Source organism: Populus euphratica, unplaced genomic scaffold (genome assembly GCF_000495115.2).
Source record: "Populus euphratica unplaced genomic scaffold, PopEup_1.0 scaffold18.1, whole genome shotgun sequence".
NCBI lineage: Eukaryota > Viridiplantae > Streptophyta > Magnoliopsida > Malpighiales > Salicaceae > Populus > Populus euphratica.
The window spans coordinates 428,652-453,237 of record NW_011499881.1 but is presented as its reverse complement, the minus strand read 5'-3'; the positions used below and the strand labels follow the sequence as shown (position 1 = coordinate 453,237).

The window sequence follows — 24,586 nt, the reverse complement described above, 5'->3', positions numbered from 1 at the left end:
TTTTGCTGCTTCTGCATTTTCCAACCCTCTCCACGTCCTTTCCAACCATTCCTCGTATTTTTGCATATGACCTGATCTTGAACCAAACCCTGTTTCAGCTTAAGCTCTCAGTCACTCAGATACAGAGCATAAACCACATATTACTGGGTCACTGTTCTATATATTTGCAGTTTGGCACCTTCAAGATCAAGAAACTTCTTGGTGAACCGAGGCTTGAAAAGAAATCAATGGAGGGATAATTGTTTCATACTTTTTATTAATATAGTTGAGAATATGTGCTTCATACAGTAAGCTATTCAAGAACAAGAGACGCAGTAGGATTTATTTTACTTTATGGAATCAAGATAGAACACCTTCGAGTTATCCTCTATTGCTTTCTCCCTTTTGCTCTTCTAGCCATCTTCCTCTTATTTCTCTTGACTTTCCTCTTCTCGCGCTTCTCCTCCATTTCCTGGCTTTCATTTTTCTTGTCATTTTCTTCCTGATTTTCATCCCCTACCTTTTGTTCTTCGACACCAGATTGTTTTCTTTTCAATCCTTTTTTTCTTTCTAGAAATCCAATGATCCCTGTAAGCGCAGTATCAACATCTTCATTCTTCATGAGTTCCTCTGCAACTTCTGCTGGAGTCACTTCCACTTCCATTATCAACTCCTCAATCTGACTGAAAAGGCTGTGGTCCTTAACGTTGAGATAGTTAGAAGCAAGAATCCTGAATCCACAAGGAGTGCAGTAGGACATGTGGATGTGCATGTCCATACGGCCTGGTCTCAGCAATGCAGGATCTAGCTTGTCTTTGTAGTTGGTTGTGAACACAATTATCCTCTCATCTCCACAGCTTGACCATAAACCATCGACGAAGTTAAGCAGTCCAGACAAAGTTAATTGCTACAAGAGAGAAATTCTTAAGGATCACCAACAATATGCTAAATAATGTTAGCGCAGAAGAGAAGCAAACACAATGAACTCACCTGGCTCTCACCCTGGATGTACGCTCCATGTTTTCGGTCCGGCAACTCAATACTACAATCAATGTCCTCAATTACAATTATCGATCGATTTGTTGTCCTAGTTAGCAATGACCTCAGATCTGAATTGCCACGCAAACTTGCAAGTTCCAGGTCGTAGATATCAAACTTGAGGTAGTTAGCCATAGCTGCTATCAAGCTGGACTTGCCTGTGCCAGGAGGACCATACAACAAGTACCCACGTTTCCATGGTTTTCCTACTCTTAGGTAGAAATCCTTTCGCTTCACAAATCTGTCAAGGTCATCCATTATCTCCTTCTTGAGTTCCGGGTCCATTGCTAGTGTGTCGAAAGTGGACGGATGGCTAAGGCTGACACCTTGGTAATTTCCAAGTGCTTGCAGCTTGAGCACCCTGTTTTCATTCTTAATGGCTTTGGATCTTTCGAGTACATAGGGGAGGAAAGTGTTCAAAACCTTTTCGTTGTGATTCTTGTGGAAGCTCAGCAGTATTGTTTTATGCTCCTTTTTTTCTGATGATTGGGACCAGCTTTCAACATCTACAACCGTTTGTTGGGTCTCGGTCGACGCGAATTCCCAAGCTAGCTCAATTCCTTCGAATGTGTCGATAATCTGTTGGCCTTCGTTGATCGTGACAGAAAGGCCTTTGTTCCCTGGATCCTTGAAAACCTTAAGCTGTCCGATAGAGCGAGTGATTCTAGTGCTCAAGTAGACCTCAGAAGCCTCGTACATTTCATTGATGGAGCAACCATTGTATTCATTGACGATGATAGTCAAACGAGAAGAGTCATCTCCAAAAAGGCGTCCGAGACTTGATGATATTCTTTCTTGCAGTTTTTGGGGGATTAATTGGTTAATCACGGCCTGAACTTCATTGAACACTGACCGGACAAGCATTGCAGACGCAGCAAAACTAGTGTATGTTGATAAAACTGATGTTGTTGAAGGCATGCTTGGTAGAGAATACATGTTTGATATTAAAGAAATTACTGCAAGTTGGTGACTTGGGATGAAGGGAGATTTCTTGGCATCGGTTTTTATTCTGCAAAAATTAGTGAATATAGCTTCTAGTTGAAGCCACCAGATGAGAAGAATAATAGAAGCTTGCACCGAAATTTTCACAAAAAAAGGAAAGAATCAGTCACAGCAAAATCGTATATCATACAATTTCCAGTCTCTGGTCAGCGACCGAACAGGTTAATCTTCTCGAGCAATCTTGCAAAGTAGGCGAGCTGTCTGGGCGTCAATGACTTGGACCTTTTCCAAGTCACGGAAAGGAAGTTATTTGTATTGAAAAAGTGGTTTTTTTTTTTTTTTTTAAAATGATCTTGTTTGAAAATATATTCATATAATATGTTTTATTTATTTTTATTATTTATTTAAAAAATAAAAAAATAAAAAATTAATAATGTAAAGTAATTTTTTTAAAAAACATATTCATACTAAACAAATAAAAGCTGCAGTAACTCTTTGATAGAACGATCTGTTTGATCAAAGAAACTTGGTTGGAATAATTAATGGGAATATCTCTTTGGTTTTTGTTGTGCATCCCACTTTGTTGGCTCAAAAGTCTTTTTTATTTGTATTTTTTTAATATATATATATATATTTATTTATTTTTATGATTTTAAGTTGATTTTTTTGTTTTTGTGTTTCAAGTTATTTTAATATATTAATATTAAAAATAATTTTTTATATATTTTTAAAATTTTAAATTGATTTTTTTTTGTTTTTATGATTGTTTTTATTTTCAAAGCAAACCATAGAAAATATACATAGCTCTAAGTTGTTTCACAGACGTGCAAGTAAATTTTATTTTGTGTTGTTCTTTCTTGTAAAGTGAACAATACAAATTAAATTAATTCATCCTACATTATTTATATATTTATATGAGTAATGAATAACATTTTTATTATTCATAATTAGACCGGATTCGGTTTGAATCTAAATATATTGGAACGGTCTGATCCAGTAAAAAAATTTAATTTTTTTAATTATGTTTTATTTAAAAAATTAATATTTAATATTATTTAATGACACTACATAAATTAGAAGGAGATTATATAATTACATAAAATTTATAGAATTTGATCATAATTTTAATTTTATTCATAATGATATTTTATTTAATTTTATTGCATGTTAAAAAACTCATAAAAACTGTAATCCTTAACTGAAGAATTTTATACGTGATAAAATTATAAATAGTTTAATAAAATAATAAAAAATATTTTATATAAAGTATTATGTATTTCAAGATGTAGTAGAAGTAGTTAAATCTATAATATTTAAATTAAAAATAATATATATATATATTAATTTTTTTAATAACCTTAATTTGAAAAATATTCTTAACTAAATATATTAAATTATTTTTATTAAATCTTAATTTTAACTACATTTTTAATCAAACATATATAAATACTAAATTAATCTTAATTAAAAATATTTTTTCTAAAATAACTTTTACAAACTACAAAAATTACTATAACACCAAGCACGTTTAAATTGCAGTAGCTCAACACCTTGCAGCCCTTTAGTAATTAACTTCTGTAAAGTGACCATTACTTTCATAAAAAAAAAAAAAGAATCAAAACAGACTATATAGTAGGATTTTTTTTTTGTTTGAAAGGAAATTTTAAAAATAAATTATTATTTAATTTTTTACTTTAAATTATTTTTTATTTTTATATCATTTTGATTTTGATGTATTAATATTAAAAATAAATTTTAAAAAATAAAAATATTACTTCATCATTAAAATAATTTTTCTAGATTTTAATTATTTTCATATTATTTTGATATATTAATTTTTAAAATAAGTTGAAAAAATAAAAAATATTATTTTAACATTTCTAGAAATAAAAAAATTAAAAAAACATTATTATATTATTGAATATTAAATAGACTTTGCGAATGTATATGTAATTTCTCAGAAAATGTTATACAGCTTTTCACGGTGCACGCTTCTGTTAGAGGTACTTGCACTCATTATTAAAGTTTTCATCATGGATTCCCCAAAACACCCATTCATTTCAAAGCCAAAGCCAAAACTCAAGTAGTCCAAAGCAAGGCTGCTGATAAGTACTAAATATCTAAATAACTTAGAAATAGGATGCTAATATTGAATAATCAATAAGTATTAACAATATTATTCATTCTCCAAGGTTAAGGCAGGGTGATTATTAACTTGTAATTAATTTTTATAAACCAAGATATCTCATGATTAATTATTGCTAAAAAATTCATTAGATTTGATGGAGGCGTGCCAAACCCAGTCTCGAGGTCATGATAGTGTGTGTGCTAAGTCCATCCACACAGGAATTTAATAGTACATCAAGTCCAATCATGCAAGAGTTATAAGAGTTATAATTTGTTTGCTAAATAAAATAATTAAAATATAACTTATAATACAATTCAAAATATTACATTTAAAATGTTCTCATTTAATCTATTTTCTCTAAAAAAACAAAATATATTAATTATAAATGAACCATGGGGTTTTTAGAATAAATATTTATGATTTTTATATTTTATTGCATATACACTTTCAGAATTTTTTCTCTAGAATATTATTATATTTTTTTTATAAAAAATATTAATTTAAATATAAAAAATCTCCTTCTTTATTAAAGAGGACATTTTATAGGTAATAACCATAAATCATCTTGACTTGTAGAAAAATTTATATAAATTATCAATCATTTTAACTAAAAAAAATAAAGTTATTAGAAAGAATTAATTGACCGATTATTTACTAGAAAATTCTATTCCTAGGCTATTTAAATTTATGGAACTTCATCAAATACAATGCCCCGAGTCTTCACTCTTATATACCACAAACTCATCGTCTCATCCGCAATTTATCATTTACAAAAATATACTGCAGCTTTTACGATAGCATAGCACAGCGCAGGGCAGAACCTACAAATAACAAAATATACGCAGCATTCATGAACGAACTTTAATGCTGACTCTTCAGTAATGTCCTCAGATCAAGAGATTGAAATCCCCCCACTTTTCATGTTCAATTGGTTCAAATAGAAAATTACATAAGCTTCCTTTATCATAGGTATGAAGTAGAACATTTACAGCAGCTTTCGTTGCGATTTTATATGTGCCAGGCAGATTCGAATAGTGCTAAAATTGGATCTTCCTTGCTGATGCTTGTCAGCTTTTTATTTGCAGGCAAACTGATTAGATTACCTTCGATGACTGCAGTATTATCCCCTCCTTCTCCAGTTGCTTCCTTGCTAGGCCTCGCTTCTCCTGTCTCCTCCTCAGCAATACATTCTTTCTGTTTCATGCTCTCGTTTGTCTCACCTTTAGTGCTAGTTTCTTCACCGCTAACAATGGATTGGATCATCTGCTCTGTGCTGGTTTCTTCACTGCTAATGACAGTGGATTGGATCATCTGCTTTGTGCTCTCCTCTGAGTTCTGTATGCTCTCTCCTGTCCCCTTCTCTAGTGCATCCTTATTTGTGGTTTTCACAACTTTTTCCAGTGCATCCTTGAATGTGCATCTCACAAGTTTCGGACTACCTGTCTGAGATTCCGATCCTGATGTTGCAGACATGGGACAGAAACATACCTTTGTTTCATTTCCATCGTGATTTTGGAACTCTATTGCGTTACTATCTTCTTCTTGAGCAATTTTCTGTTCAATACTGTTGTCGTTACAGTTTACATCGACCACGATCTCCTTTTCTTTAGTAGTTTCTGATCCCCAATGAGTCAGGATAGATAACCAAAAGTTCAGCCAACAGATAGCACATGACAGTGCCCAGTCTAGAAATGGAATTTGGTTGATTAAGATGGGAAACTTGTTAACAGCAGAATCAAATTTTGCTGGAATGGTTTCTACAATTTGGACGAGCTTGTCAACCTTGTTGAACACATATCTTGATGGTGGGAAAATACCCTCAGCCTTTCTTTCAAGGGCTAATATTATATGATCGTCCACAAAAGAGAGGATTGCCAGGAAGAAACACTCATACCGCAGGACACATTCAAGAAGGGAAGCAAACGAAGCTAACCTGATCAACTTCTTTGTCACTAAACCTAACGGTCCATTAATTTCTTTGGCTTCTCTGTAAGCTTTTCGAGTGATTTCCATGAAAGAAACTCCACATGCATGCAACGGAGGACGCCTGCCACTCATTCTGCAGGTTCCTGCTGTTGATTCCTGATAAATTCATCCGAAACATGTCAAAAGGTTTGGTTTCTTAATTTCAGCAATGCCATTTGATCTAGCCAAACTTTAATAATCCAGATAAACATTTTTTGTAGGAAATATATTTCCCTTGATAGTTTTAAGAATTAGAGTTGAAAATACCCATCAGGCACCTCCGTTTTTGCTGGGAATGATAGAGAACAACAGAAACCATCTAGTTCAAATATCATCAAATTGTAGTATCCAGTTTATCACCCAGAAAAGCTTAATGCATGCATGGCTAATTATTTCTACAATCCTTATGCAAATAAGGATGAAATCACAATTGAAATTAACACTAGTTAATTTACCATCAACAAGAATTCCTTGGCGAACCACCTTGCAACAACTTTAACCAATGAATAAATTGAAGTTAAAACACAAATTAAGACATTAAAAACTAACAAAACTGATGCCGAGGAAGAGAACGCTGAAAGGAGATCCGCACGTTTATTCTATAATTAGCTGGGGGTACTGCACAGTTGCTATTTATTTTAGCACCGTTTTAGGAACTTCGTATTTTAGGCCTAGAATTTAGAAACAGCTTTGAATTTTATTTATTTATTTTGAAAAAATCTCTATACTTATTTATTTTGCAGGGGCTAAGATTTTTAGTGGTTGTGACTCGGTGACTCTTCGAGTACTAAGGGAATAAAAAAATAAAATATAATTTAATGTAAAGTATCACTAATTATAAAGCAAATTAACTATGTAAGAGAATAACACACCTTAATATCCTAATTAATTTAATTATTTGCTGTTCATGAGGTAAATTAGAGGGAGTAGTATAAAATGAAAGTTAAAAATTAAAAGGAAATAAAAAAGAATGAAGAAAAAAGCTCAGAGGTACCAAGTTTTTCTTATGATTTCTTGAAAAAAATATTAATGTAAACGAGGAAATCTTTCTCATTAAACAGCCTCAAGAAAAATAAATCTCGGAGCACAAAGACTAGGCTCTAACAAAGGAAATACCCAGCTCCTAACAAAACAGTATGAAGACCTGAAGGAGGAATTTCCCAAACGAAACTGGGAGCCTGAGAGGTCGACTCTAGCCTGGCAAGAAAGCCTGCGCATCGATTCCCTTCCCTTCCCTCAATGAGTGAAACAAGCTACGATTTAGCGAAGAATTTATATCCTCCAACAGAGCATGACAAGGATGAAAAGGACCACTGTTACCGGAAATCAAATGAACTGCCTCAAGGGAATCAGCCTCCACCATTATGCTTGTTGTCCACCCAATGTAGCTATGGAAACCTGCAATGCACTTCCCCTCCTCATTCCCGATCAAACCACTCATTCCAGTATTATTTGGATTCCCCATATAAAGAACTTCACTGAAACCACAAGGAGCCTTAACGCAGGAAACCAATCTCGATCGGTTGTATGGACTCTCTCCTGCCACTTTGATCTGCAAACGCAAGACTACAAGCTGATCTACTCTAAAACTATTGTAAACTATCTGATGTCTGATGCTTTTCACGCCAAACATGTTTGAAAAACACTTTTAGACATGATGTATACACATTAGATAGATACAGGGGTGTAGAATATGGTCAGGTTCCAAAATAAAAATAAAAAAAACTCAAGAACATAGGGGCACGAGTTTATTTAAGAAATGATTTTTTATCGAGGAAGAAAAATTGAAAATGAAAAATTGTTCTATGTTAGCCTAAAAGATTTTGAAGCGGGAGAAGGGGAAACAGTTTAGAACGTGGGAATTTTATCCATGTAAGATTTGCTCCGACCGCGTCCATCAGCTGACATGAAACTGTTCTCGCCTAGGTAAGATTCTTGGTTCGAGGTTTGAGAATGCAGCTACGTTGTATTTTAGATTGTTTTTACTGGTTAATTTTAAACATAATTTTTAAAAATTTTAAAAATATTATTTTAATATATTTTAAAATAAAAAAAAAACAATTATAATTACACGAGTAATTTTCTTAGTTAAAAATTACTATTTATATAATTAATAATAAAACCCAGAAATTCTCTGTCTCTCTCTCTCTCTTTTTTAAAAAAAGACTACAAAATTATAATGTAAGTGAATATCGGCGTCCAGGCGAACCAAGAAAGATTCTTGTGAAAGAGGGAAACCAAAATACGGTTGCATGGGAAACGTGAACAGCTAAAGCATGGTGACTGCGATGGTGCTGCAAAAGAAAAGGAAAGGGAGGGCATGGAATTCGATTCTGTGATCGATTCTTCGCGCACACACCACAGCACTTAAAAAAAAGGACCGCTGTCCCTCTCTTATCACTCATTTTCAAGTTCACTCTCCTTCTCTGGTAACCAATAATTTTATTCATTCCGTTTCTATAAAATCGAATCGAATCAACAACACGAAACCAAACCAGTGGCATGTCAAAAATGCTTTTAAAATTTTCTGCTTACTAAGTAAACAAAACAGGAGGTCTGCTCCTCTCCTGTTTGGATGCGTTTCTTTTCTTCTCGCAAAATGCCTAGACCAGAAACTGCCCTCGGTAAATCTTGTGTCATTCAATTTTCTTCAAATCTTGTGTTTCTTTGAAGATAAGATTAAAGGGAAACTGAGTTTTGAGGAAGTAAACGAATGCTTTTTTTTATTTTTTTATTTTTTTATCTTTGCTCTCAAGTTTGGTTTGAATTCTATTCTTGACTTGCGATTTATGCTTTTCTCTTGCTTAATTTGGTGGTTTCCATGCTTTCTTATTTTGGGAATTGTTTTTTTTAAACATCCTCGGAGTAGGTTTTGAATTGATATGGATTATGGCGTAGGTACACTTTGTCTTTATAATTTCTTATATTTTGCTTGAATTCTGTAGAGCCCTTATTTTTCGCATGGTAGGTAGAAAGCGAGTAGCTTTTTTCATTATATGTCGGAAACTCATGGAAAATGCGGACAGTTTTTTTTTTTTTTAAAAAAAATTAAATGGCGCCAGCCTTGGATATTGGCTTTAGTTTGAATTCTTTCTTTAATTTTTTTTTTACTGTCCTATTCAAGCCAATGAAGCGAGAAGGATGGTTCTTGAAGAAAATTGACTAATAAAGTTTACAATTTGAGCTGCCTTAACGATTGTTTTTTGTTTGCTACAATATTGATGGGCTATAGGAGACAAGAAACATGTTTTCCATGTTGGCTTTAGTTGTTAAATTTGATTAGTGATGTTTTATAGCATCTCATCATTCGCGGAAATGGCATGAATGGTGCGAAATCAACTTCAATTCGTAAGATATGCAGTGGACAACGTAAAAATAAGCAGCATGTGTTTATAAATACGCCATTATGTCCGTCCTTTAACTTGCTCCGGGACAGATTGATGTGTTTATGTTTGATCCGTGCAGGCATACCTGGAGATGGAAGATGTTTGTTTCGGTCTGTGGTTCATGGTGCTTGCCTTAGGACTGGGAAACCATCTCCAAGTGAAAGCCTTGAGAAAGAACTAGCAGATGAGCTTAGACATAAAGTACGAAGTGAACTTAATTTTTCTTTTTCATTCTCAGCATTGTGTCATTGGTTGCTGCACTGTTTAATATGGTTAAGAAATGTTTTGATTTAAGAAATTGCAACTGTAGAATATGATTTTTGCATGTATTTCCATTTACTGCATACCTCATTACAGTGTAGACCATGCTTATACCATTTTCCCAAATTTGAGGAGAGTAAAATTTGCTTTCAAATCGGCTCTCTCGTTCATTTTTTATTTGTACATGTTCCGAACCCTTTTTTGTGCTTGTGTTGTTTTTATGTGCATGCATCAGAACAGTTTTCTATATTATTTACACTATTAATTTCTTAGTTTCTCATTTCTGATATAGTGTTTTGGCCCTCTTACTGAAATTCTTAGGATCATTTCTGCAGGTTGCAGATGAATTTATTAAGAGGCGGAGGGACACTGAATGGTAAATTTGCTTGAGGATCCTTGGAATTTTTTTTATCAAATCTTGTATCATCTCACGGTCTGGTTTTGCAGAAACATCACCTAGCAGGTCTGATTATTTCAAGGTTGTTGACAAGGATAGCCAACTTTATGCACAACTAACAGCTATGCATTCAGCATGGCTATTTTTTTTTTGGTTTATTTATTTATTTATCAATGAACCAATCTCAATGATTGGCAGTGGCCTTTTCTTTTTCTTGCCATTCAGCAATCCTGATGACTATCTACCTACTCATTCTCTACAACAAGTTGAAAGTTTGTGCATTGGCAGGTTTATTGAAGATGATTTTGACACTTATGTTGTCAGGATGAGACAGCCCCATGTTTGGGGAGGAGAGCCTGAGCTGCTCATGTCCTCACATGTCCTGAAGTAAGCTGCCCCTCTCCCACTCTATGAGACATTAAAAGCTAAAATTTTATGCTGTTCTGCAATTTTGTAAATACGCATAATTGTAATTACATGATTTATTCATGTTCAACTAGGCAATTTACCTTTGTTTTGAATTATTAAGGCTTGGACTTATTGCCACTGAACTGAAATGTCCTTCATAAATGTTTTTGCAAGGCAGCTGTACTGCTACTTTTCACAAACTATATTTGTCATGAACTCAAAATTATATTTATTTGCTATGTAAAATAGAAGAATCTTATAAATGTGACCCTCTTCTTTTCAAAATCTGTGAAATGCATGAGATTATGTTTAGGTTTAATTTCCTACTTTTAGTTAGCCATGTTTAGTTGAAGTAGTTTAAAACATTCTCGTTTGATGTCTTACACTATTTTCTTTTCTAGGATGCCAATCACTGTATACATGCGAGATAGAAATTCTGGTAGCCTTAAAATTATTGCTGAATATGGTCAAGAATATGGTAATGAGAATCCTGTGCGTGTCCTGTATCACGGTTATGGGCACTATGATGCATTGCCCGGTCTGAATGGTGATGCACAATCCAAGCAGTAAGATCTCTTCCCTATTACTTTCATTTCTGACAGAATGCAATCACTTCATCAGCATTCTCCTTAAAAGGTTTAAGATAGTTGATGTGTTTGCTTGTGAGGATATATTTTCAAAGGATTTTGTGCATCTAGGGATTGAAGGTTTAAGAAAAAGGTTCAACTTATGTGTCAATTGATTTCGAGCTTTGTTGGGATCTTTTTTAACTTAGATATATTGTCAAATCTGGCATGCAAGGCTTATTCGGACTCAAAAACTTGTTCTTGTAGAAACTGGATTATCTAATTTGTCAATATAGATGACTACATTTTGCCTCTCATTTTGCTTCTCACCCTGACAACTTTGGTGTGCAAATTTGATAAATATTCTGCATTTCTATTCTTTGCTGAATTTTCCTCATCCTTGTAAAATTCAAAATTTCCTCCTCTCTGTCAAGTTACAAACTGTTAATGCTAATGGGAATGTCTTCTGGGATTCTTGGCAGGTTCAAGAAAAGATGAAGAAATCACAATACGGGATGTAATGCTTTCTAGTCGGAAGATTTCTCTTTGGTACTTGAAATTATCTTCTTTCTTCATGGACTTGAAGTTATTCAATATGAATCTCACATACAGGAATTTGATGGGATCACAAGATGCAATTGCCCCTAATTAACTTGGCCAAATTTTCATTAAAAAAAAATGTGATGGAAAGAATCCGATGAACTGGTTAGATAATTACGCCCGTGAACTGTGGTTTTTTAACATGCACCTTATGATTCTTCTACCTTTTCCAATTGGCTTTTGCTCTTGGAGCTATTTTAATTCTAGTCAGGCTTATAAAAACAAGGTATGCCTTAAAATACGTCTAGTCATAATCAAATATATCTGAATTCTTGAACATCATGTGATCAATGATTAGATTTGGCTGCGTCCCAGTAAATTGATGGTTTGATCTGTTTACTGCTTTGAGATATACGGATCAATGTATTTACTGCTTCATCCTTTTGCGTTAGACTGGTGGCGAATGCTGTATTTGTGCCCGGGTATGTCTATAAAAATTATACAAGTTCTCAAAACAGTTCTCTTTTTTCCCTTTCTGCGGACTGGGGTGAAAAAAATCTTCTTGTATTGCATGGGATCCGCAATGCTATTGCCAAAACAAACGCCAAATGATCTGGATAAAAAAAATAATCCTGTGAGCAAATAGCGATGCCTATTTTAATCCATCATGCATTCCTGAAGGCCATCACGACTGCCAGGCAGCAGCAATAACGGACCTGCCCCTCCCCGGCACTCTGCCTAACTTTACAAATCCCTGCCTACGATCCATCATCGCACGCTAAAAAATGTTTAGACCCAATAAATTGGAGCAGGCTTGGAACCAAAATCCCTTTGACTGCTATCAAGCTAAATTAAAACTCAGGAAAAATCCTGAAAGGTACATGCTGCTGGATGGCAGGCAGGCAGGCAGGTTTGCACATACAGTATCGTTTGGATACTCGAATTAATATTGGGCAATCGATGAATGGAAAATGATGCATGTTTTTGCTGTCGCTTATTGATATCTTTCATAAAAAAAATTTCTGTGAGACTCGAATGTAGTTGATAGTTTTTGTCCACAAGCAAATTATCTAAGGCTTCCAACTTTTGAGATGCCAGGCTTGTATCCTGTAGAAATGTGACTGGCTTGAAACTCACGCATGTGTGAAAACTCAAAAGATAAATCAAGTAATATAATCATCGATTATTGTATGCTCCAATGAAATCAAAATACAAAATGCACGAGTGTTAAAATTAAACCAACCTGCACAAAATCAAAATCCATACATGTGCATGTCAATATCTCCACCTACCTATTTAATGCTAGCACACTTTTTATCTATTTATTCCTTTTTTTTTAATTAAGATATATTAGTCACATGTTAGATATTTTTAAGGGTTAAATCAGCCTATATTATTTCTTATATCAACATGTATTTTTTTTTTTAGCTTATAAATTCTACCTAAATAGTAGGCAATTCTCAATGAAAAGACATGTAAGTTTATTTAAAAGACTTTAAATTATCATGGTAGCAAAGCTACCTACAACTCTGAATTATTATTTGCTATCAAGTTTCTTATTCTTGGTTATTCTTGATCAAAATTCTCTTGACCTCATGTCTTCATATAAGTCTGATGTTTCTATGATTCGTTTCAATAGCAAGAACTATTCTGTTTTAGCTTTTTATTTCAGAATTTCTATCAAAGATAAGGAGCTGTAGGGACATATTGATGGAAATAACCTAGCTCCTAACAAAATCAAATACATAGACCAACATGCCATATGAGAAGTCAAAGATGCTTAAGTTATGGCTTGGATTTTCGATCCGTCGAATCTAATACATCTTGAATCTTCGATCCTCTCAGACTGCAGCTCAGATGTGGACTTACTTAAAGAAAATCTACAGCTAATAAAACACTGTTCATCAGTTTTATCTTAAACATGAATTGAGCACTCTTTAACAAGATAGTCTTTCTATTTCTGATTTTTATTTTAGATTCACCGATATTTGAATTGAATACACTGATATAGTTTATGCTAGCTTACTATCCAAAGGTTTTAGCTCTATTCAATTTGTTCATGAAACTACTCAACTAGATCAATTTTTAATGAAACTGAAACCTAAATTTGAAGGCACTAGATCTAACCTGATGAACCGCTAATTTGTTCCCTCCTTGGATACATGCCTCAGTGACCTCCTTTGCGAAGAACAATGCCTTCTCACTTTAACCACTATGGAATAATGATAATCTATATTTATTCTTATGGTCTATACAACACAAGCTAAGCTAAGAGGCAGGGATATAAACACTATTTAGTGTTTTTATTTTAAGAGATTTAGTCATTACACTGCAAATTATCTCTAAAAATTCTGAAATCACTACAAAAAAAGATAGTCATATCATCAAAGAATACCCTTCTCGACCTCCCAAGAAAACAGAGACAATATATACTATCTCAGTTGGCTCTTCACATCTAATAAAAAGTGCTTCTCCTCCTGTCTAATCCATGATTCCTGCCATGATTCAACAAATGATCATTTTTGCATTTTTAGCTTTGAGACTCTCATGTAAAAATCTTTCTACATCATCTCCTTGGTATTTTGATTCTGCGGCTTCAAATCATATGACAAACAATGTTGTTTCTCTTACCAATATCAATGAATATTTTGGAAATCTCAAAATTCATATTGTTGATGGCAGCCATTTACCTATCACGGCCATTGATGATGTCTCTGCCTTTGCCACTAATGTTTTTGTACCACCTAATCTTACCACTAATCTTATGTTTGTTGGTTGGTTGATTGCAAATGATTATAAACTAAAATTTTTCAAATTTGGTTGTGTTATGCAAGATTAATGGTCAGGGAGGATGATCGCGAGGAGGCCTAAAATGGGATGTCTTTTTCCTCTTTATTTTTTTTTCTCTTTTTTCAATTTTCTTTGTCACTTGTAATTCTACTCATGTTGATTACCGAGCGTGGCATAAACTTTTTAGACATCCAAACTCTAATGTTCATCATGATTTATTGAAATCTAGTTTTATTAGAAATAAAGATTCACCATCTCTTAGTGCTATTTAGTTTGATTGGAATTCTTACAGGCTTGGCAAAAGTAAAACTCTACGCTTTTCTATTCACACACCACATGTAGTCCAACCTTTTAATTTAATACATAGTGATGTGTGAGGCATGATATCAGTCACTTCTCATACTAATTACAAATATTGTCACTTTTATTAACAATTTTAGCCATTTCACATGGATTTATTTTCTTCATTCTAAAGATGAAATATTTTTTTGTTTTTTAGATTTTTCATGCACATATTCAAACCTAATTTTTAGCCAAAATCAAAATTCTTTGTTCTGACAATGGGGGTGAGTATATGTCTTATTTGTTTCAGGACTTCTTGCAGCATCACAACATCATTTCTCAACGGTCTTGCCTTTCAACACCTTAACAAAATGGGGTGGTTAAAAGAAAGAATCGTCATCTTTTTAATGTTGTTTGTGCTCTCCTGTTAGATTCGTTTACACCTTCTTGTTTTTTTTATAAAGCTCTTTCCATTACTGTCCACCTTATCAACATATTACCTTCCCTCACATTGAATCATGACACTCTTTTTATCAAATTGTTTGGTCATCCTCCAACTTATTCCAATCTCTATACCTTTGGTTGTGTATGTTATGTTCATCTTTCTATAGATGAACGCACAAAACTCACAACTCAATCAATTCAATGTGCTTTCCTAAGATATTCAGTGCACCAAAAAGATTTTCTTTGCTATGAATCAAATCTGCACTGTATTCAAATTTCTAGAAATATGATCTTTCTAGAAAACCAATATTTTTTTTCCATGCATCAAGATCTTGTTCCTCCATTTTTTGTTTTGCCTATGTTTACTAACTCTTTTATAGCTCCAGTCCCTTTTAAGCATCTCCTAGTATATCAAAAACGTTCATTTGCTACTTCCCACCAGCCTCCAGACCCTTTTAAACCCCCTCAAGTTCTTTCTTCGACTATTGCTCTTATTCCAGCAATTGCAACTCCCTCTCATCAAAACAAAGTACTTGAGTTTTTAGACCTCTTGATAGGTATGGCCACTCTACTCACTCATCCTTCATAACCACCTTATCTTCTACCTTTCTTCATTCATCTTATAAACAGGCAATGAAGCATGAGTGCTGACGAAAAGCTATTAAAACTAAACTTCTCGCACTTGAAAAAAACCAAACCTGAGATGTTATTTCATGCCCCTCATCTGTGAATCCCCTTGGTAGTAAATTTGTGTTTTCTATCAAGTGTCATTCTGATGGATCCATTGACCATTATAAGGCTCGGTTAGTGGCTCCTAGCAACAAATATGAATATGGTCTTGACTATGATAAGACCTTTGAACTAGTCACTAAAATGAACACTGTTCAAACTACACTCATTCTTGCTGCATTGCAATTCTTAACTATGATAAGACCTTTGAACTAGTCACCAAAATGAACACTGTTCGGACTATACTCACTCTTGCTGCATCTCAATCCTGGCCCTACATCAAATGGATATAAAAAACGCCTTCCTTCATGGTGATCTAAAAAAAAAACATTTACCTAAAACTTCCTTCTAGTATTTCCATTTCCTTATCTAATGATGTTTGTAAACTAAAACATTCTTTGTATGAATTATTGAAGCAAGCACTAAGAGTATGGTTTGACAAGTTTCGATCCACGTTGTTGGGTTTCTCCTTCACTCAAAGTCAGTATGACTCCTCTCTCTTTCTATAAAAGACATCCATGGATATCATTATCCTCCTTGTTTATGTGGATAATATCGTCATCATTGGCTCTAACTTGAAGACAATCTCTGTGATTCAGACTTTGTTATATTCTACATTCCACATGAAAGACCTTGGCTAGCTCAACTATTTTTTGGGCTTGGAAGTGCATCATCAACCTCGCGATCTCTCTTCCTGCATCAGCACAAGTAAATTCAGGAACTCGTTTACTTAGCCGGCCTCACCAATACTATTTCAGTTGACACTCCTATTAAACTTAATGTGAAATATCACCGTGATGAAAGAGAGCTTCTTAATGATCCTACTACTTATTGAAAGCTAGTTGGTAGTCTTATTTATCTAATTATTAGTTGACCAGACACTTCTTATGTTATTCACACTGTCAGCAAATTCATGCAAGCTCCTAGTCATCTCCATCTATTTGTTGTCCTTTGTATAATTAGCTACATTCTTGACACTCCTAATCACATCTCCATCTATCTGTTGTCCGCTGTATAATTCACTACATTCTTGGCAGTCCTAATTGTGGCTTATTCTTCTCTACAGGTTCTTCATTTCAACTACAAGCTTATAGTGATGCTGATTTGGCCAGTTGCCTTGACATCAAAAAATCTACTACCGACTAGTTTATGTTTCTTGGTGATGCCCTTATCTCATGGAAATGCAAGAAACAAAACCACGCCTCCAGATCATCTACTGAAGCAGAGTACAAACCATGTTTGTTGTTTGCTCTGAGATCATTTGGTTGCGTGGTCTCCTCACAGAACTTGGTTTCTGTCCAGTTCATCCTACTCCACTTCATATTGACAACACTAGTGTCATCCAAATTACAGCCAACCTTGTCTATCACGAACGTACCAAGCACATTAAGGTTGATTATCACTCAGTTCAGGAAGCCTATGATCATCAAATTATCACCCTTCCATATATCTCCACCACTCTACAGATAGTAGATATCTTCACCAAATTCATGCCTTGTCAGCGCTATCATTTCCTCACTAGAAAATTGATGCTCATCCATTTATCAGCATCAATTTGAGTGAGATGTCAGAGGAAATACCTATACCTACATATTTAATACCAGCAGATTCTTTGTCTATTTATTCTTTCCTTTATTAGGATATACTAGCTATAGGTTAACTATTTCTAAGAACTAAAGATCAACCTGTATTATTTCTTGTTTCTTAACTTGTAAATTCTACCCATATAATAGGCAATTCTTAATGAGAAGACACAATTTTATTCAAAAGACTCTAAACTGTCAATATGTACATATGCATGTGAAAGAGAAATGAACAAGACTATTCACCATCCTTCCATACCTCCCGGAGGAGTTGATATCTAACAACTTTCCTGCCTGCCTTTCCCTTTTGCATCCAATTCCATGCTGTAGCTGTAGGAGAAACCTTGGAGCTGTCAATGATGGAAGTCATGGGTGAATCCAGCTCATCAAGCTCATCATCACTAGCGTATGACTTTCTAAGCATTGCTGATCTGCTCCTGTGCAGAGTTTGGCCTCCCACTTCTCCTATTATATTTGTTAGTAATGCTGCAGGAGGTGGTGAGTAGATTGCGGGAGCTGCAATACATGGGAAGTTTGTGATAGACTCCTCCCCAGAATCAGCAAGATCCTAAATGAAGATGTAGCCAAAACATTATCAGGTGACTTTGTTGCATGTTCAAGAAATATGAAAGCAAATATTCTTTTTCAAAAAGGTAATGGCTTTTCAGGGTGGAATAACCTCTGAATTGAAGGACTCAAGAATCGTCTCAGGGACAGGGTCAGGGTTGAATTCGTCTGGGACAAAATTGTCAAGAACCCTCTTGATTATTGGCACGCCAAATGTAGGGCATACCTTCAGGAAAATATATTTAAAAACGAATATGGAGAAAGTCATTTCTAGAGAACAAAAAATCTAACAAGAAGGTAGGGAGGATAGCAGGGACATATCACTGAAAATATTTAGGATTTACCTCTTTTCTAGTTGACCTATCTCCGAGCATTTCAAATGGAAGCATCATGAGATCACTCAATGCATTCAGGAGTTGGAAAGCCTTGAAGGATGTCTCACATTCACGCCTGTTTCTATCAAGTTCATCCTTCTCTTCTGGAGAGTCATCATCATCAATACCGAATAAATCTGTGAGCCATCTGGACCAATTTCCAACCTAGTGGGAAGAAGAGAGAGGGCAAGATCCTTTCATCAACCAGAGAAAAAAAGAAGAAGGTTCCTTTGTAACTAATACAGTTGATGTTATTCACAGTGTTAGAATGATTGGCATCAGTAAAAGTCTTCTGTATTGCAAATATTTAGTGAATGCTTAAAGAAGTGATCTTAAATTGGAAAGGAGCACATATTTATGTAGGATTTAGCAGATTTCTTACTGCTTTCACTGTTTACTAATCTGTGTGGAATGCTTTTCGGAAATATGTATTTTGACCATCATCTTGATGAACATTTTGACTAATACTCCTCAAAGGAGCACGCAAGTACACTGTTATCCAAATGAACAAGTCCAAGGGGTGAGTGATAAGATCAATCATCCAGAGTTAAATTCGTTCGACTAATATCTCAGTGGTGAACTATGTGAAGTTTTTGTACGAAAATAAGTTAATAGTGTTGAAGACACTTACCATGTAATAATATCGCAAAAATCTATTTCAATGAATGAATGCATGCAGCCTGAGGCAACGATTGTGTCTACTACTTACAGCATTTTTCAATTGTGCACCAGCCCCAAAGCTTGAATTTCCAGCTGGGATTGGAAGAACCTTAGGATCACTGATTGGGTCAGAAACAGGATCTGTTGGCATCTCTTCAGCTGATTCCCGAAGTATAGCATTGAACATGGCCACATCTAGTCTACCCACCAACTGTTCCATTACCTAGAAACAGAAATGCAAACTGTCACCTTTCTACGGTTCTACCAGAAAGCCTCTGAAAGTATCATAATGCCAAAATAAATTACATATAATAGAAATTGGTCCACAGATATTCAAGATGAAGAGCATGGAACTATTGTTTCTTAAAAAAGAAAAAAGAAAAAATGTGACTGGAAATCAAGTAATTAATAGAAAATAAGATAATCAAGAGCCAGCGTGGGATCTTATTTTGTAGGAAGATGATTATTTTTTCATTAAAAGGATTGGAGGCATCAGGCAAATAGTACGATTGGATTTATGCTCGTGAGAACAACTTGTACATGGATTATATCCCTTGGGATGCACGAAGCCAGAAACTTTAATTCCACTGGGAAAAAAAGCAACGAATCATGTAAGATATTTCACTCTAATATATATTAACGAGATCGCTGTCTAACAATAACATACCAATCTAGACAGCACAGGCAAGCAACCACATTCATGCCCCCCAGCTCGAACCGGACAAAGCCTTTCACATGCATCCCTGAAAGCCTTCTTCCATAAATCAATGGCAAAATTCCCCTGTTCTTGATCACCCAATCCATGCCTCCTAGCATTGGTCTTCCTTGAGTTTGAGCTCTTCACAGCTGTGGACTGCATATGTGGTGTCAGAGTCTGAAATGCATAAAACAGAAACCAATGAAAGGACATTCAGTTATACTACAATCTTCATAATTGAGAACCTTAATTTCTCGGCAATGAAGAGGTAGGGACCTGCCACCAAACTGACGTGACAATTCGGGAGAAGATCCAAGCTTCGATCTTCTTTAATGCTGCTATATATGGCTCAGGTTCTGCCCAATCATCAGAACTTTCTGTTCCATCAGTTTTCTGTACTTCACTAGGAGAGGATTCATGCCTGCCCTTTGGACTTCCATTGTTAATTATGGATGGTACTGAAGCAAACTGCAACTTCTCAACAGCCTGGGTTACAATTGCTCTTAGCACAATTGAATTTGACAACCAGAAAGTTAACCTGGTTATAGGAGGTGGGATGTTCAACATGACGTCCAAATAAACATAAAGCTTTTGGTAAATCCAGGGAAAGTTAAGGAGAATGATAAAATTATTTATAAAGCGGAAAGATGAAAGCTTCCTAAATGGCATCCATTCAATTATTTGACAACATATCCTGGCATGAACAATTTCCACCACTTAAAGGAACATAGACAACATAACTGGTTCTAGTGTCACTAGTTATCAGTGCCTCTACTATCTATTTTGTAAATCATGACCAGTATTTCCATCCATAATGGTTATTGTTAACAAAAATCAGTTGACAATTACTGGCAAGGTTTGTGCAATGAGACATTACCTTGGAACATCATTTCCACATGCTTTAGAAACCAAAATTAATCCTGAGATAATAGCTCTAGCTGCATTTGCACTCTTGACCCGGGACCTTGCCTTGCAAGCATGAAGATAGAACCTTGAAAGGCGCCTTGCTGGAGCTAGGACCTTGTTTATAGAACTTCCATGCTCGGCAACAACTGAGTAAAGGCCAACCTCAACAGCCGCAGCTTCCATCAGTTCTTCCTCAAGCATTTCAACTTTCAACTGCAGCTCAACTTCGTTTCCAGAAAAGTTGCTCTCTGTTTCTTCTTCCCTTTTACTTGGTGTATAACTCATGTCAACTTTATTTAAATTTTCAGGAAGATCAATTTGCTTTTCCTTCTCCATTAACTGGAACCTTTTTGTGGAGTTTCCTTGCTCAGCAAGATCATCCTCAGCAGCAGCTCCACTTAACTCTTCCTCAAGTATTTCAACTTTAGAATTTGATTCACCTTCGTTGTCAGAGAAGCCTTTTCTTGATTTTTCCCTTCCACTATGTTCATAACCCTTGACCCCTTTATTAACATTTTCAGAAACATTAATCTTCTTTGGCTTCTCTATCAATTTTCTATTGATGAAGGGATCATCGCCTTCAGCTGAGTGAAACTGTAATTGAACAGACTTCAGGTGCTTCAGTTTATCTCTATGGGTACCCTGCACTCCAATCGCTGTTCTGTCGAGTGCAAGAGTATTGCTCCTTAATTTGGCTTGCTTTTTTGACGCATCTTCAGGTAATTGACCAAGTAATTTTTCCTCCAGAGAAGGTTTCTCTACCTCTAAAATAACTGAACCCCGTTCCTTGTCATCCAGCTCATTTTTCTCTTTCCCATCCATAAGATCACCATTTAAATTATTAGTTGAAGGATTCTCTGGTCCACTTGTTTCATGTCTCCAGGCTTTTCTATCAGTACCTTGTTTAGAATGAGACTCTTCCAAGCTTACACAATTTGAGTCCTTCACCTGACTACAGTCATCTGACAACATATTATTTTCTGCAAGATTATTTACAGGATTTAGCAGATTAGCGGGCATGTCTGTAGGCAATGAAGGAGAAGCTGCTCCATTCAGATGTTTAAATCCTTGAGACACTGAGTTCACATCTGGGTTTGAAGGTGCTACACCTGAGGGCAATGCAGGCTCCTCATCGATACTTCTTGTGCCACTGTTTCCTGTCCGTGATTCCTTCTGCAATTTAAGGCTACTCCTAACTAAGCTTACAAAGAATAGCAAAGCTTCATACAGGCAAATGGTGGTTCTGACAATATGTGAAACAGGACAGGAAATACACTTCACAGTTATAGATAATGTGAAAATACATGTATGGAATGAATTATAAATTGATTAATATCACCAAAAGCTACGAATAAAGATGACTCATTGGAATTGAATCCATTTAAAGCTGCATAAAGCTGCCTTCAACGGTTAGAAAATGAGGATAGGTCATTGCAATGAGAATGCACATGGAGATTGATATAGTATAATACATTATCAACAACAACCACCAAGAATAAAATGGTATTAAAGAGTACCTTGTCAGATTGACCTGGAAAACCTCCAATAGACTCTAATGCAGAAGAGGATACAGTCAGTGATGAATGTGAGGAAACATCATCGTCATCAGTGAATGAGGCAATCTCAATTTCATTGTCATTCCCTTCATTTGCCACTTCTGAAACAGTTTCACTTCCATCCTTGTCCAGTGATACTTCTTTTGACAAGCTGGACTTATCTCTGTCAAATGGCTGAATATTTAAATAAAGAACTGCCGGCACCGCGCTCCTAGAAGATTTCTTGAAATTAATTGGGGCATTTATGGTTACAGCATCCATGATGATTCCGTAATCTGCAAGGTTTATGAGTGCAGATCCCAGGAGTTGACCTTTCATTGCCTTGTCCTTTCGAGATTCATAAAAGTTAAACTCCAAGTAGTTCTTCAGGAAACTGTCTCGAGCAGTGCCTTTTCTGGACACTTCCTTACATAAAGTAGCTGAAAGCCTAAAAGACTCGATAAATTCAACTTTCCCATCTCCAACATTAGAAGTGAAGGAACCAGAACTCTGATCACCATTTTCCCATTGAAGCAACAAAGACTGGACAGATTTAAGAGACTGTGATGGGGGCCAAGGCTTGATTTCTTGTACATGAATGATGTAATCAACCTGCACTGAAGAGTCTGAAGTACCTTTTCGGTTCTTTGATCTAAGCCCGAGAACCATTTTTTTTTTAATGGAGAACACTGTTTTTTCTCTTAGCGAGTCTAATCAATTACATGCCTGTAAATTGATCAAACCTTATGCAACTACAATTCAACACAAAAAAGATCCAGAATTCAGCATACATACTCAAAATGTGCAGGAAAACAGAAACAGAAAATCAAAAGGCCAATTAACGTCTAATTTCAAATAATTATGCAATGCATTAGGGTGAAGTTGAATTTTTTTTAAAAAAAAAAAACAGAGAAAATGGTGTTGACACGAAAGAAAGGGAGAAAGGCAGAGAGAAGGTGGGTAGGTCTTAACATTACAAATGAGAATCAGAGAATATGTGATTCACTCAAAATAAAAATATACTATTCCATGTCCGCCTCCGCAAATAAAAACATCTATTATATAGCCAATTAATGAAGAAAAATCTCCCATTTCATTTCAAGAGAGAAAGAGAGAGTCAAAGGGAAAGAAACCAGAAACCAGAACAGTGCTTCAAATCTTAAGAAGATAGTTGATTGATGAAAATGCAATATTCAACAGAAGTGAGGGAATGGAAAGAAAAATGAAGATGATAATAATAAATATTACTAGAAACCATTGAAAGGCAAGCAAGCATCAAGAGAGAGAGAGAGAGAGGGAATCCGAGACAATAATAAAGACAAAACCACTCACTTCATCGAAACATTGAAGTAATAAAATACTGATCATGTCTAAGTCATCATCAGATCCAGATAAAAGCAACCCAGAACAAGATCAAGACAATGCAATCAGAAAACAAGAACCAGAGTACTAAAGACAGAGTTATGTAACAAATGAGCAATACACACACACACACACACACACACACGACGTGAGGGCTGACAGCGCTAGATTACCCCTACCTTCCTTTCAGTACGTGAGGCTGAATGTAAAGGTTGTTGGGTGCAGGTGCAAAGGACCAAGAAACACAGACAAAATATATAGTAGTAGTCGCAGCAACTGTACAAAAGAGATGATGAAAGCTAATAATAAAGTTTCTTCGTCAAAGATGGACGAGTTGAGGTTTCTTTTTCGGTAGTTAGCGTGTCAGAGTCAAATGTGAAAGTTGGAATGCAGAGCTCGAAAAATCAGGGAAGGACGCATATCCAAGCAGCTGCCTAAAAAACAACCAAGCCTCGCTCACCGCGGACATCCCATGGTTAGCTCAAGCTATCTTCTCTCCCCTTGTTGGGGGCCAGTAGCTTTTCACTAGTGAAGCACTAGCTAGCTGAGTGCACAGTGTTTGAACCAAAAAAGAAAGATAAGAGCTGGGAGATTTTTCTTCAATAATTCTCAGATACTAAACTATTTTAAGAAAATAAAATCATCATATGTAAATAATACCAAATCATATCTGATAGAAGTGGACGAAAGAAATGAGGGCAACATGAGTTTTCAATCTGTGTGCGCCCGTGATGGTGTTCATCGGTAGGTTGTCATCATTATACCATACAAAATATTCTCTTGTCATTGGTAGCAGGTAGGTTGACGACGACGAGTCGCACATGCCATGCCGCTTCTTTCAAATTTAAAGAATGTTTGTTTTTTATTTTAAAAGTTTTTTAAATAAAAATTACTTTTTTTTATATTTTAAGTTATTTTTTTATGTTTATAAATTAGATCAAATCTTATTTAAATTAAAAAATTAAAAATAAATGCCTCTACTCTTATAAAAATAGACTAATAAGATTAAATAATGTACATAACTAAATATTATTATTGTAAAAATGG

The 24,586-nt window shown here is 35.1% G+C and overlaps 4 protein-coding genes across 9 annotated transcripts; 1 reads left to right on the top strand and 3 right to left on the bottom strand.

Annotated features, from left to right (window-relative positions):
* Positions 1-239: 239 nt before the first annotated feature.
* Positions 240-2,073, bottom strand: LOC105129353 (26S protease regulatory subunit 6B homolog). Its single transcript, XM_011031366.1, has 2 exons — positions 970-2,073; positions 240-886 (listed from the first exon to the last, which is right to left on the bottom strand). The coding sequence occupies exons 1-2, from the start codon at positions 1,951-1,953 to the stop codon at positions 368-370; spliced, it is 1,503 nt and encodes a 500-aa protein (XP_011029668.1). The 5' UTR covers positions 1,954-2,073; the 3' UTR covers positions 240-367.
* Positions 2,074-5,000: 2,927 nt separating this feature from the next.
* On the bottom strand, positions 5,001-7,921 carry LOC105129352 (uncharacterized). The gene is made up of 2 exons (XM_011031365.1): positions 7,197-7,921; positions 5,001-6,169 (listed from the first exon to the last, which is right to left on the bottom strand). The coding sequence occupies exon 2, from the start codon at positions 6,143-6,145 to the stop codon at positions 5,096-5,098; it is 1,050 nt and encodes a 349-aa protein (XP_011029667.1). The 5' UTR covers positions 6,146-6,169; positions 7,197-7,921; the 3' UTR covers positions 5,001-5,095.
* Positions 7,922-8,487: 566 nt separating this feature from the next.
* LOC105129351 (OTU domain-containing protein At3g57810-like) lies at positions 8,488-11,947 on the top strand. Of its 3 annotated transcripts, none has more exons than XM_011031363.1 (6): positions 8,488-8,676; positions 9,518-9,639; positions 10,035-10,075; positions 10,385-10,483; positions 10,906-11,070; positions 11,553-11,947. In XM_011031363.1, the coding sequence occupies exons 1-6, from the start codon at positions 8,628-8,630 to the stop codon at positions 11,566-11,568; spliced, it is 492 nt and encodes a 163-aa protein (XP_011029665.1). In that variant the 5' UTR covers positions 8,488-8,627; the 3' UTR covers positions 11,569-11,947. The 3 variants fall into 3 exon arrangements, with proteins under 3 accessions (XP_011029665.1, XP_011029666.1, XP_011029664.1); XM_011031364.1 differs by having other exon boundaries at positions 8,488-8,950; XM_011031362.1 differs by having other exon boundaries at positions 8,488-9,639.
* An 806-nt stretch (positions 11,948-12,753) lies between these two features.
* LOC105129350 (uncharacterized) lies at positions 12,754-24,322 on the bottom strand. 4 transcript variants are annotated; one of them, XM_011031361.1, is made up of 10 exons: positions 23,719-24,322; positions 22,160-22,929; positions 20,614-21,815; positions 20,013-20,238; positions 19,707-19,913; positions 19,089-19,262; positions 18,350-18,544; positions 18,118-18,231; positions 17,642-18,006; positions 12,754-12,880 (listed from the first exon to the last, which is right to left on the bottom strand). In XM_011031361.1, exons 2-9 carry the CDS (start codon positions 22,844-22,846, stop codon positions 17,677-17,679), a joined length of 3,135 nt encoding a protein of 1,044 aa, XP_011029663.1. In that variant the 5' UTR covers positions 22,847-22,929; positions 23,719-24,322; the 3' UTR covers positions 12,754-12,880; positions 17,642-17,676. The 4 variants fall into 4 exon arrangements, with proteins under 4 accessions (XP_011029663.1, XP_011029659.1, XP_011029662.1 ...); XM_011031357.1 differs by having other exon boundaries at positions 20,013-20,274; positions 23,719-24,321; XM_011031360.1 differs by having other exon boundaries at positions 20,013-20,274; positions 20,614-21,812; positions 23,719-24,321.
* Between the last annotated feature and the right edge of the window lie 264 nt (positions 24,323-24,586).

Bases quoted from the DNA above. Each gene is read 5' to 3' on its own strand.
- LOC105129352 (XM_011031365.1), bottom strand. From the start codon at position 6,145: ATGAGTGGCAGGCGTCCTCCGTTGCATGCATGTGGAGTTTCTTTCATG.
- LOC105129353 (XM_011031366.1), bottom strand. From the start codon at position 1,953: ATGTATTCTCTACCAAGCATGCCTTCAACAACATCAGTTTTATCAACA. The intron at 887-969 runs GTGAGTTCATTG...TCTCTCTTGTAG, and splicing joins ACATCCAGGGTGAGAGCCAG to CAATTAACTTTGTCTGGACT.
- LOC105129350 (XM_011031357.1), bottom strand. From the start codon at position 22,846: ATGGTTCTCGGGCTTAGATCAAAGAACCGAAAAGGTACTTCAGACTCT. The intron at 20,275-20,613 runs GTAATGTCTCAT...TCCTATAACCAG, and splicing joins TGTGGAAATGATGTTCCAAG to GTTAACTTTCTGGTTGTCAA. The intron at 18,007-18,117 runs GTTATTCCACCC...ATCTTCATTTAG, and splicing joins TTGAGTCCTTCAATTCAGAG to GATCTTGCTGATTCTGGGGA.
- LOC105129351 (XM_011031362.1), top strand. From the start codon at position 9,373: ATGAATGGTGCGAAATCAACTTCAATTCGTAAGATATGCAGTGGACAA. The intron at 10,076-10,384 runs GTAAATTTGCTT...GTGCATTGGCAG, and splicing joins AGGCGGAGGGACACTGAATG to GTTTATTGAAGATGATTTTG. The intron at 10,484-10,905 runs GTAAGCTGCCCC...TTTCTTTTCTAG, and splicing joins ATGTCCTCACATGTCCTGAA to GATGCCAATCACTGTATACA.